General features: G+C 46.5%; 1 protein-coding gene across 1 annotated transcript in view; it reads right to left on the minus strand.

The window, feature by feature from the left end:
- Positions 1-13121, minus strand: part of ASTN2 (astrotactin 2) — a 469553-nt gene that overhangs the window by 320535 nt on the left and 135897 nt on the right. The window contains exons 7-8 of the mRNA XM_078616120.1: positions 9626-9772; positions 5134-5304 (exon numbers count right to left, since the gene is read on the minus strand). Coding sequence (XP_078472246.1) covers positions 5134-5304; positions 9626-9772 — 318 coding nt within the window. The remainder of the gene's footprint in view (positions 1-5133; positions 5305-9625; positions 9773-13121) is intronic.

The following is a 13121-nucleotide window of genomic DNA, read 5'->3' on the forward strand; positions in this document are numbered from 1 at the left end:
CAAAACCATATTTCCATTTAAAAAATAAAACATGTTTCAAATCGCTTTAAACTATTGTCATTGTAGTGCGTATTTAATGTGGCGCTGCACTCTGATGTTGTAGGAGAACACATTTATTAAAAAAGTCTATTTAGTTAAGTACAACGTGGTGTCTATATGTATTTAAAGTTGCGCATTTTGATGTGACGTCACATTTCTCACCCCCCCCCCCTCGTCACGCATAGTCACAAATGTCTGACCCCCCCCCCCCTCCAGGTGGGTGACGTCATTTATGGACGGCCCCTAAGCATGACTACCAGCACTGTGCCCGACCACCAGAAATGATTGCTTGTCTTGTTTGTTGTGTTTCCTTTGTATCGTTTATCTCGCACACTGCTGCCATGTGTTCTGTCAATTCCCTACTGCTTGTATGCAGTATGCTGAAGGTTACATTTTCAAATAATTTTCCTGTCGTCACCAGCTAGAGTCAATCCACTGCCGGATTAATTCTATAATTTTCACGTGATATTTAGAACTTTCAAAAAAGATACATTTCGATGCACGAATTTTTTCGTGTTATGTTGAGCAAAACATGTTTTGTTATTATTCTGAATTAGTCACATGCGCTTTTCCGTATGGGTGTCAGCTGATTCATTTTGAGCTGTAATCTACCGAACGGGATGCTTCTATGGCGGTGTTAATGGTTAGCACTCTGGATTCAACTGGCGAGGTCTCTGGTTATATCTACCCGTTCCGATATCAGGAAGCCACTGGAGCTAAGCACTTTTAAATTTAGATTGAAAACCCATTTGTTTAGAACAACTTTGTGTGTTTAGTTTGTTGTCCTTCCCCCGCACCTCCGATTAGCCACGGTTGGCTACGTACGGCGCGAAAGAAGTTCAACATACATCAAAAAAAAATACAGAGATCCCCCATATATCCTTAACAAGTGCTGTTAGCGAGCACCTATGAAGGCCGGCATGGCACAGGAAGGGGTGGGTGGCCAGCACCACTCCCGTCCGCCTTTGTCTCCCCAGTGACGATGTTTACACATCGCACTAGGTCCTCATTTGAGGCTGAGTCGACCTAGGGAAAGCCCAGGACCGGTCCATACAGTACATACATCAACATACATACGTACATGTACAAGCGTGAAGATCTCCGTTGACCCTAATGCAGGTGTGGCAGATTAAGAAACACTGCAGTAAATAATACGCCTTCAATTACTTCAATGGGACACACCTGGCGCGGGAGAGACTAACCACACGCACGCCGCCTTCATCTTGATGTGTAAGCAAGGGGTGAGACGCGTGCACACATCTACACACACCTTGATGAAAGCGTGATGGTAGACGTGGCAAATCCCGATGCAATCACTCTTGTTCGTTCCTTTCCACGGTGACATTCTTGACGAATGAACGATCGACAAGGCAGCGCGTATAAAGAGTTCAACACGAGGAAGCGTGCTCGAAATTGCATTGAATCGCGAGGATTACAAGACTAATATCCATTTAATGGCGTCATTAAGACTGCGAATCCCTCTTGTTTTACTGCATCAAAACTACACCACCACTTCCAATCACCCAATTATTCATTTCATGTTGTTATCATGCTATGTACAATGTTACAATTGCTGCAAAGCGCCTTGGTAAAGGCGCTGATGTATATCATCATTAAGATGAGATGGGAATAAAAGTGAGCGGGCCTTGTGAAGGACTCATAGCTGTAAGTCCGATGATCTGAAGAGTGGCAGCCAGGGAACAGAAAATGCGTCCGGAGCGAACGGACGCCCACTGAGCGGATGGAGCGATTGAACCCAATGGTTTTATGTCACAAGATTGCGACAGATGGTGGCGGCTCGGGGAAGGATCTACATCCAGCAGTGGATTGACCAAGGCTAGTTATGCCGATTACACAGTAAAAAAATTGCATCACGTTTGACGCACTGCGCTGTTAATTTGGAGGTCTACGTTCGAATCCCGGCTACAGGCGACATCACTTTGGGTAGTTGTATCTGCACCAGTCCTGGGCCCCTCGCCCTTCGTGAACCCGCACAGACCCACGAGGTGCAGTAGGGTCAACCAGCCCTCAAGGCTGACATGGGGAAGAGGCCATTCGGCTACAGCAGCTTGGCAAAATGCGGTATCCATTATGAATATATAAATAAACACATACATACATTCATATATGAATGCACATACTGGATGCATTTATTTAAACATTCATATATGCATGCAGCAGTACTTACATGACCAAGTACACGTACCCTGCTGTCGCACGAATTAGGAATTGTCTTAACTTTTCCAACTGTCAGGAATACAACTTTTTTTTGTACTGCATGTGTTAATTATAATCAAAGGCCTATCAGTACTTAAAACTTTCGTGACTGTAGGAATTCATACTTTTGGTTCTTTCGGTAAAGTCTCTACCCTACCCCTTTCTCTCCCCCTGTATCTGCCCTCTTCCTCCCCCCATTGTCTAACACACTTGGACTGCGCCCTCGCCTTTAGCTCCACCTCTATCTCTACCCCCTTCTCTCTCTCCCTGTCTCTGACCCCTCCCCCCCCCCATTGTCTAACGCACTCCATTGTCTAAAGCACGACTTGTGCCCCCGCTCTCTCTCCCCCTATCTCTACCCCCCCTCTTCATTCTCCCCCTGTCTCTGACCCCTCCCCCTGTCTCTGACCCCTCCCTCCCCCCATTGGTCGCCTACATTTGCGCTGGCTGCCCCACCCATGCACTTTGATAGCCCTGAAAAGCAGTTGCATTTGGAGGCATGCCCCCATTTTTCTCTCCGCTTGTGTTGCGATCGAAACGACATGGTTTTTTGCTTTCATTATTTTCTATTTATTATTTTTCTTTTTATTAAGAATATAGGCTTATCGATATTTTAAGTAATTAAAAGTCTGTGAAACAGTAAGATCAACAAATTGACGTTCATTTGTGAGCGAGTTAAATGTTTTATAGAAATGTGCGGAAGGCGCTCATTCCTCACATGTTTACTAGTTGAGCTTTGAGAAAATTATCAAAATTGGTTTTAACTTCCAACAATTAAGTGCCATAATCATCAATGCTTCTATCACGCCACCTGAGAAAATCAGCATCTATTTAAGAGGGCCGTTCACACGCGAGTCAATTTTCAAACTCAAATTGTCTCCCTCCTGCAGTCAGTCAGAGTAAGACGCTCATCTCTACCGACAGCCACAAACCAATGGTGGAAATTCCACATTCCCATGGCCGGATGCCGCCTGTAATTCCACATTCTCCTAGACATATGCCAACATTTAATTTGTCTATTTGCTGAAGCTGCTTCACCGTATCATAGAATTTGTACTTGATCATGAGTATTGTACTGACCGTACACTCACCAAACTATTTTCCAACCCACTGACACCATGACCACCGATATTGTCGAGAAGAACCACATTGATGGGCCGTGTGATTTGGGGTCAGCTGTTTTGGCCCCTGCTCAATGCCCTATGACTTGAGGTCATCGGCATTCACAGCGGTGCAGAGGTGGTGGACCTCACCCTTCTCCACATTGCCCAATTGTTACAATTCAGACCTGAACACAGCTGTAAAAGAATAAAATATTCCCTCAGACTCTCATTTCTGCTGTCACAGACTCGGTCATTCCACATTATTTATTTCCAACAAAGTTTTCAAAGCAATTCATATGTCAGACAAAACCCACCCCCCTACTCCCTGTCATATTACAGCTTATCACTGCAGGGCCTACGACGAGGCATATGGCTGATGTTTGCACACTGTGAAATCTCACGTTTCCCCGCACACTGTGTTTGGACTGAGTCAATCCTCCAAAGAGGATTTGAATATATGCGACCACCTCTCTAATATAAATTAATACGTTCCTACAGCCGCCTTTTACTGAAACCGAACATTTTACGTGGGAAAAAAACAAAAGAGCTTCCAAATGCCGTTACTTGCATCTCGTTATGGTTCTGTGCATCAACTTGCTCACACGCGGTCAGTCACTTCCGTGTCACAACAGTATTTCAACTTCTTGGTTCTTTCGGTAAAGTCGCGTAGAAGGGAAATAATAAAATAATAAAAATAAAAGATAATAAAATAATTTTCACGACGTTTCGGAGGCAACACAAGCTTTCGTCTTCAGGTGGAACCGTCATTTTATTATTTCCCTTCTACGTGACTTTACCGAAAGAACCAAGAAGATTAATCCCTGCAGTCACAAAAGCTTTAAATTTAAAGTATTTCAACTCTCATGGTTACCATTCTAATGAGCTTCACTACGACCACTACACCCATGTTATGGAGCAGACCGATTGTTTTTCGTCTCATCCCATGCTGCTTCCAACCTCCACAGTGCAGGTCGCAGCATTCCTCCCCCTGATTCTTCTTCTCCAATTGTCTCTTTTTCCCAAGTTGCTTCATAATAATAATGACTTCACTTCTTTACAACTGCTTTTTGTGTTTAGTTTGTCTTGCTTCCCCTACACCTCCGATTAGCACGGCTGGCTACATACGGTGCGACGGAAGTTCAACAAACATTCATAGATTGCCCGATTCATTCAACACTTTCATACATCTTCTTGGTTATTTCGGTAAAGTCACGTAGAAGGGTAATTATAAAATATTAAAAATAAAACATAATATGTTTTATTTTAAAAACATATAATGTTTTATTTTTAAAACATAACGTTGTATTTTTATTATTTTATTATTTTCCTTCTACGTGACTTTACCTAAAGAACCAATAATATGAATCCCTGCAGTCACGAAAACTTTAAATAGAAAATAAAAATGCATACATCTATTAAACCATCACTAGTGTTGTTTGTTGCTGGCTACTTGGCATGTTGGGCCAATGGGCCTGTGCTCCGTAACCATGATGATAACAGAGGAGAGAGAGGGAGAGAAAGAAAAAAAATAGCACAACCAACCCCCAACAAATTAAAACGACTACGAGAAACAACCGGGCAAATCAATCACGGCGGATGGGAACACGACCGACCGAGAGATTCCTCGACGAATGGGAACGCCAGAGGTGGGACAAAGTCATTGTTATGCAAGTCCAAGTCGAGTCGCAAGTCATCAAATTCATGACTCGAGTCTGACTCGAGTCCAAGTCACATGACTCGAGTCCACACCTCTGGGGAACGCGACTCCGCTCACCGGTTTCGGGGTCACAGAGGTGCTCGCAGGGGCTGAGGGTCCGCTCGGCGCAGGGGTCGCGCACCCACGGGATCGACTCGTTGGCGCCCTGCCGGTACAGCACCACCTTGGCCGGGTTGAGCCAGTCCGACACATCCAGGTGGGCGCCCTCAGACAGCACGAACACGCTGCCTGCGCCACGGCAGACAGAGGACAGGGAGCGGTCGGTGTTTTGTTTCTGGCATTCGTTGCTGTTGCTGTTATTCGTTCGTTTGCTTGTCGATCTGATCGTCCTGGTGAGGGTCGCGGTGGCAGCATGTTGAGTAGGGCGCTCCAGATCTCCCTTTCCCTGGTGACAGACTCCAGCACTACACTACTATACACTACACTATACACTACACTATACACTACACTATACACTACTATACACTACACTATACACTACGACACTATACACTACAATACACTACACTAGACACTACTATACACTACACTATACACTACTACACTATACACTACTATACACTACACTATACACTACTATACACTAGTATACACTACACTATACACTAGTATACACTACACTATAAACTACTATACACTACACTAAACACTAGTATACACTAGTATACACTACACCATACACTACTATACACTACACTATAAACTACTATACACTACCCTGTACACTACTATACACAGACTCTAGCTCTTCCTGGGGAATTTCCAGGCGTTCCCAGGCCAGCCGAGCGACACAGTCCCGCCAGTGTGTCCTGGGTCCATCACAAACAAACATTTTCTATTGAGCAGGTAAAGCCCCACCGAGCTATATCACTCTTTTTCAGAAGCGACCTGGCCACAGGTGATTGCTCAACGAAGTGGCTTATCACGTGGAAATATACAGCAGCCACGTACTCTAAACGTATGTTTCTAAATGTGGAGGGAAAAACCGGAGGACCTGGAGAAAAGTCTACGTGACCACGGGTAGAACAAGCAAACTCCAAATATACAGCAGGCGTCAGGGTCGGGATCTAAACCACGACCTCCCGTATACAAGGCGAGGTAGTTAACATCTCGCCACTGCGGTGCCCCACATCGCAACTCTCTGAAAATGCCGCCCATGCTAGCCGCGGTGAGTGTAGTTGGCGACGAAGGGTTTGTACGTACGTGTGTATGCCGAACTTCTTTCGCACCATACATCGCCACCCTTGCTCATCGGCAAGGTCATACTTATTATTAAAATCACCTTGCATCCCCGGCAAGGTAATAACAATAATAATAATAAATTGGACTGATACAGCGTTGCCCCATAGAGCGGAGCCTTTGACCTCGGAGAGCAAAGGAGCTCTCGATGGAACGTAGGGGGCAAAGCAATTCGTGAAGGGAGTGTGGTGCGCGAGATCATTTGGGGCCGTGAAAGTAAGACACGCAATGTCCATTGCACGGGCGGAAGTTGAAAAGGGCACCCTGCCTGCAGAGGCGCTTGCTCACGAACACGACTGGCGGAAGGGCTTCCGCTTAGCGGGGGCCTCCTGGACCTCTTCCACGCTGCACAGGCATCTTGGAAGAGGTGGGAGCATACCCCCACTTTACCCCACCGCACACGGAGCCGGCCGATCGATCGACTGTGGCGAAGCCATTTGAACTGCTCGGACCGACGCAGGTGGAGGGTTTCGAAAACGTTTCCCAGTGTTTTCGTGACTGCAGGGATTCATCTTCTTGGTTCTTTCGGTAAAGTCACGTAGAATGGAAATAATGCGTAGGTTTGGCGGGGGGTTTAAACTCCTACGCATTTCACAATTAGTACTAATCGCATATCTGCATTTCCCATAAATATGCTAAAATTCCTCTTGATATGCAAATTATTTTGTCAAGGCGCTCTTCCCCCTCCATCCCAGCTTAAATAGATGCTCCAAGCCTGGGGTGTGTCATTCAGACTCTGTCTTCTCGACAGACCTGTTCTTCACCTGAGGACGGCTGCTTGCGTTGTGGCCGAAACGTCGTGAGAATTATTTTATGATGTTTTATTTTTATTATTTTATTATTTCCATTCTACGTGACTTTACCGAAAGAACCAAGAAGATGTTTCCCAGTGTCTCTGCTGCGAACGTGGGGAAATCGAATCGAACTGGCGACCTCTGTGCTGCAAGTCCCAGTGCGCTAGGCAGTGCACAACGGCAGCATCTCTACCCCCGATCCGTTGCATGCCCAACAAACAGTAAAGAGTTTTTTTTTCACTTTATTTTAATTATTTTTTTTCTATCTACGTGATTTTACCGAAAGAACCAAAGAATATTGGTTTTTTTGAGAAGCGCATATGAAAAAGTTGCCTAAAACAAACGTCGCCTTTACTTTCCAGCGCTGTCGTTGTGTATAAACTATGTAATACATTAGGGTATTGACTTCACCAGACATCGTAATGAAAAATCAGGGAGCAAGCATGAGCCTGCATGTAACTTTTCATATTTTTCATTGCGAAAAAAAAATCACAATTCTAGCCCCAAATATTTAGAGCACTGGGCGACCTAATGACACCTCACCTAGGCCACGCAGTCAACACGCTATGAAGAAGTAGCACGCGGATTAAACAACACGGAAACTCGTACATCATCCTGTGTTCCATTAACACATCTCGCATGCAGAGCAGACATCACATTTGCACACAAATACATCGGCGCCCATTTACACCCGGCCGCCCAACACACGCGCACGTTCCTCGTGGTTTATTTTCTGCTTCCGGTTATTTTCACCGATGGTGGCTTTCGCCAGACCAACTTTTTGATTCCTTTTTTTTAATCCAAACAATGGCCCCGAACCCCTACAAAGGCTCACGCCGTGGCGCATTTGTCACCTGGTCCACCTGGGCACGTGCGCAAATTGAACGCGGGTGTGCTTGTCGCACGCGCGCGTGGATACGCGAGCGTGCCTGAGCATGGTAAGTCTGCAATGCCACTCCGTCTGGTCTGCGTGGGTCGGGTCAGCGTTTGGAGCAAGAAGAGGGAGGGTGGGTGGTTGGGAGGGCGGGGGCGGGAACAGCTTATTATCAAAGAAAAATTATATCTTGAACGGCGAGGTCGGCATTCCTTTGGAAGAGACATCACCTCCGATGAGCACGGTTGTCTATGCACGGTGCGAAAGAAGACAAAAGACAAAAATTCCCCGTATAGCCTTAACAAACTGTTGGGGCAAGTGTGGTTAGCGAGGGGGTGGGTGGCCAGCACCACGCTGGGTCGTCTTTGTCTCCCGAGTGGCGATGTTCACACACCGCACCAGGTACTAATTTGAGGCTGAGTCGACCTAGCCGAGGCCCAGGACCGGTTCAGATAATCATCACTGTTGCCGACCATGAGCGGGAATCAAACTCGTGCTCGTGGTGCAGTGTGCTAACCGCTGCACAACCGCTCCCCATGTATGTATGTACGTTGACCTTCTTTCAACGTACAGACACATACACAGGTCACCTGATGGCTCCGTTGTCTGGCGACTCCCCCTTCGAGTGCTCAGCCTCAATTTCCACAGTCGCGACCGACGTTGTGAAATCGCCTTAATTGGCCGACCGAGCTCGACAATCGAAGTTGGACAGCCGGAGGGAGAGCATGGGTGCGTCGTCGCCGTGCGACGAGCAGCCCGCGGCCGCGTTAGTGAACCACGTTTGCTGGACGGTTTCATTAGGCGACAGCCGCGGAAGTTTGGGTTCCCACCAAACGTCCTCGGAGGTGGTGACCTCACTCAAAACGTCTGGAGCTGCAACGTTTAAATTCGACGATTCAGAGCCGTGCGCACGCAGTTGCTACGCTGAGTGAGAGCAATCTTAGTTTGTTGTGTTAATCGCTATTCATCTTCTTGGAAATAATAAAATAAGAAGATGAATCCCTGCAGTCACGAAAGCTTTAAATCGAAATTGAATCGCTATTGTTGAGTCTAAATGAGCGTGTGGAGTGACAATTACAGTCTGTTCGTGAATCTGAGCCAACACGCGGATTGTGGTTAGAGCCGGTTATGTCACAGATAAACAAAACGGTACCTATTTTAGTCACCATCGCTCCTCTATCGCTCCGGCCATGGTTATAGTTCCCGTGAACCTCACCCTATGATTCGTCCACCGGTGTCTAATCTACATCATCTACACTGTGTTCAACAACCACACCGTGGGTCAAATTGCTTCTCGGGTCCGCTTCTTCCCCCACCCTGTTCAACCTTGGAGCTCTTACATAGCCTCGCTCAATTCGAGAAACGCGTTCACTCTCACCTGCCTCAACCCTGACAGTGCTGTTTGTTGCTGGCCAACTCGGGGGTGTTGGCCCTTTCGATGCCTGTGCTCAGCAGCTGCGTGTTTAGTCAAGAAAAAAAAAGATCAGCAGGCGCTACGCGAAATTGTCACATCGCACGAGCGTCAGAGATGGCGACAGCTCGGGGAGGGTTGGGGATGTCACGATTGGGGAGGAAGTGTCGGTCCATGTGCGGTGCAGCGCACGCACGCACGTACGCACGCACGCGTCGCGGGCGATCGTACCGTCGGCCACGAACTGCTCGGGGACGTGCAGCGTGACGCGCACGGTGAGCGGGCAGGCGAGGTGCACGCCGCACACCATGGCCACGGCGCACGTCGTCACGCTCAGCAGGGCCAGCGTCGTCTTGCCAACGGGACTCCGGGGAGAGCCTGAGAGCGGAGGGGGGAACGGAGGCGAGAGACGGGCGGGGGGGGGGTTATCGGGGAGGAGGGGGATCATGGGGAAGTACGCGGCGGGGGAGTTGGGGAAATTATTACTTCTACTTTTATTCAATTCTGATTTAATTGAGGCTGGCGTACAGATGCCGTGTGCCCACCGGATGCGGCCACCCCCCCACCGCCCCCCTTAGGGAGGAGGAGAGGCATTGTAACCTAGAGACCGAATCCATCGTGCCTGCAAGCTGGTCCCTTGACAGCAGGGGTTGTGTAACGTGGTCTGAGAGGATCTTTCTGCCAGCAGAGGTGGCAGCAATATCCCTCCCCATGCGTGTTTTTGTAACATTTTAATAAAAATGAAAGGAAAATGTTCAGCCCCGCAATTGTGCGATGGCCTCCACTGGAGAGAGCTTCGAGAGAGAGGGTACTTTTGGCCTACTCTTCCATGCTGTGTAACTGCATTACATTGCTGAGAGAGCAGAAGCGGGGGGGGGGGGGGGGCAGATTTAATATACTCGCACCGTCATAGTTTCGACTGCCGTCCCAAGCGATCGAATGAAACCGGTGACTTCTGGACTTCCAGCCATTACACTTACGGCAAAATAACAGCGTTCTCATAAATAAAGAAAAAAAACCCACCCTAATTGTTCATTTCACAGAACTGAATCATGTCTTGTTACTGCCGCCTCAAGTGCATTTATTTTCAATTGTGATGGTTAATGGTGCAGTGGGGTGTTTCATGCCTGGATCTTCCAAAGCCACAAGTTCCCCCCACTGGGGACTGAGACTCTTACAGCTGGCAGCGCAACCACGACCGTCACCATCATCGTCATCGTGGGGACATTGTCTTATCAACTGCTGGATGGAGGCAACCCCACGCCTTGCCAATCCGCCTCGGTCTCGCCCCGCCTACCACCCGGCTTCCGCACGTGAAGCGATTTCGTCGCTCTATCTCCGTCCGGGCTCTCGAACATTGCTTGCCCATCGGCCATCATCGCCGTCCGGCGATGCGCTCCTACCCAAGCTCATTCACCGCTCAATCGCCAGGCTCCTGCTGCAGCTCAAACGATTCGGTGCCTGGGCTTCAGCGTGAGCGCAGCGGAAAGGTGTGGAGGCCGTGGAGACGCTAGCGACAATGGGGAGGTTTCGAAGTCGTACTTTTTCATGATTTCGTAAAAGTCTCGTGCCGCATGAATGCGACGCACACGTTCTCTGAAAGCAATGTTTGCTCAACGTGCACAATGCACGTGAGGATATTTTAGATGTCACGTGCAACTACATTCAATTGTTACAGAAGGAGGAATGCTTTAAAGTTTATCGCGCTGGCAGTGATTAATTTTGGCTTGGGGAGGCTATTCTCTTAAAGTTGAATGATTATTGTTTTAAATAAAGAGACAAAATAATCGTATGAAACCACGAGTAAGTCGAGAGTAGAGAATTGCTACAAGAAACAATAGACTATGTTAAGATTTGTCAAGAAGTACCACATTTAATTGCAGAAGCACGAGTTTCCAATTACACCACGTAATAAATTAGCTAAAACCACGAGCGAAAATACGTTAGGTAAGAAGTCATATATAATGAGACGAATATGCTAAACAAAACATCGAGTTCACACGACTCTGCGGAGAAATTCGATCCATATTTCGTTGCTTCATCGTCACGATCGTCATCAGCCACGATCCATTTTGCTTGCTCGCTGCTGCGCAGGAACCGATCCCATCACTCCATCTCTGTGTACCGCCGTTGCCCCAGGTACATTCCCACATTTGGATACCGTTCCATAGCCGGGCTCGTCCCATCTGATGTGTTCTGCCCATGCCCACTTTTCTAAACAGGCAATGCGTCATCTCCGACATACTGCTACAGGAGAGTCCCTCTTAACGACGGTGATTGGTTCCACGAAACCGGTTGATAAGTGCTTTTGCTCATTAAGCGAGCGAGTGTAGGAAATGCACGTTAAAGGCTAAATTCGTTCCAGTAGCATCGAAAGTTTGCCTTTTTCACCACAAAAAAACGTACTTTATAGTATAAAAAAATGGATATAAATACTTAAAGATACTAACAAGATTATAAACACATAATATTAAAAGAAACATGGTTAATCAAAACATACATTCATAGTTACTGTACCTACAACAGCACCGTCTTCAATGGGGGGAATGGTCGGTAAGCGAAAACATTGGGCTCTAAGGAAACCCTTCGTTAAGCGATTAGTCGTTAACATTAAGAGGGGTTCTACTATACACTACTATACACTACATAATACACTACACTACTACACTACATGATACACTACTATACACTACACTACTAAACACTACACGATACACTACACTACTATACACTACACTACTATACACTACACTATACACTACACTACTATACACTACACTACTATACACTACACTACTATACACTACTATACACTACACGATACACTACACGACTATACACTGCACATTGGGCTCTATGGAAGCCCTTCGTTAAGCGATTAGTCGCTAACAGGGGTGGTCGTTAAGAGGGGTTCTACTATACACCACACTACTATACACTACACTATACACTACACGATACACTACACTATACACTACACTATGCACTACACTATACACTACGCTATACACTACACTACTATACACTACACTACTATACACTAAACTATACACCACACTATACACTACACTACTATATACTACACTATACACTACACGACTATACACTACACGATACACTACACGACTATACACTACTATACACTACACTACTATACACTACACTACTATACACTACACTATACACTGCACATTGGGCTCTATGGACGCTCTTCATTAAGCGATTAGTCGTTAACAGGGGTGGTCGTTAAGAGGGGTTCTACTGCACTCTCTCTCACACACTCTCCCCTATCATCCTGATCCACGTGTTCCAGTTTATTCGTGTAATTCCAAGGATCCACCACCATGTACTTCTTTGTAACAATTTTCAGGTTATGTCAGTTCATGCTTCTGATCCGTGCTTCGTGGCTGATATATGCACCGATTAAAGTGTTTTCTGTTCACAAGCAACGGTCTGTTGCTTTTCAATGGCAAAAATAAAAAAAACCAAGGGTCTTCATAAAAAATATACAAAACCATTTCCAAAGAAAGAAACCGCTTCAATGAAATGCATTACACAGAGCTTCAGAATGTAAATTGAATTACAAAGAAGTTAAAATAATACCGCATTACTTAATGACTACCAAAAGAAATGGCCATATTATAGCATTAAGAGAATGTAGCCAGCTCCAACACATTACTGCAGTAATAACTCACCGTGCCGAACAACCGTGGGAAAGGTTTCTGTG

This window comes from Lampetra planeri, chromosome 49 (assembly GCF_965212315.1).
Source record: "Lampetra planeri chromosome 49, kcLamPlan1.2.h2, whole genome shotgun sequence".
In the NCBI taxonomy this organism is placed as follows: Eukaryota; Metazoa; Chordata; class Hyperoartia; order Petromyzontiformes; family Petromyzontidae; genus Lampetra; species Lampetra planeri.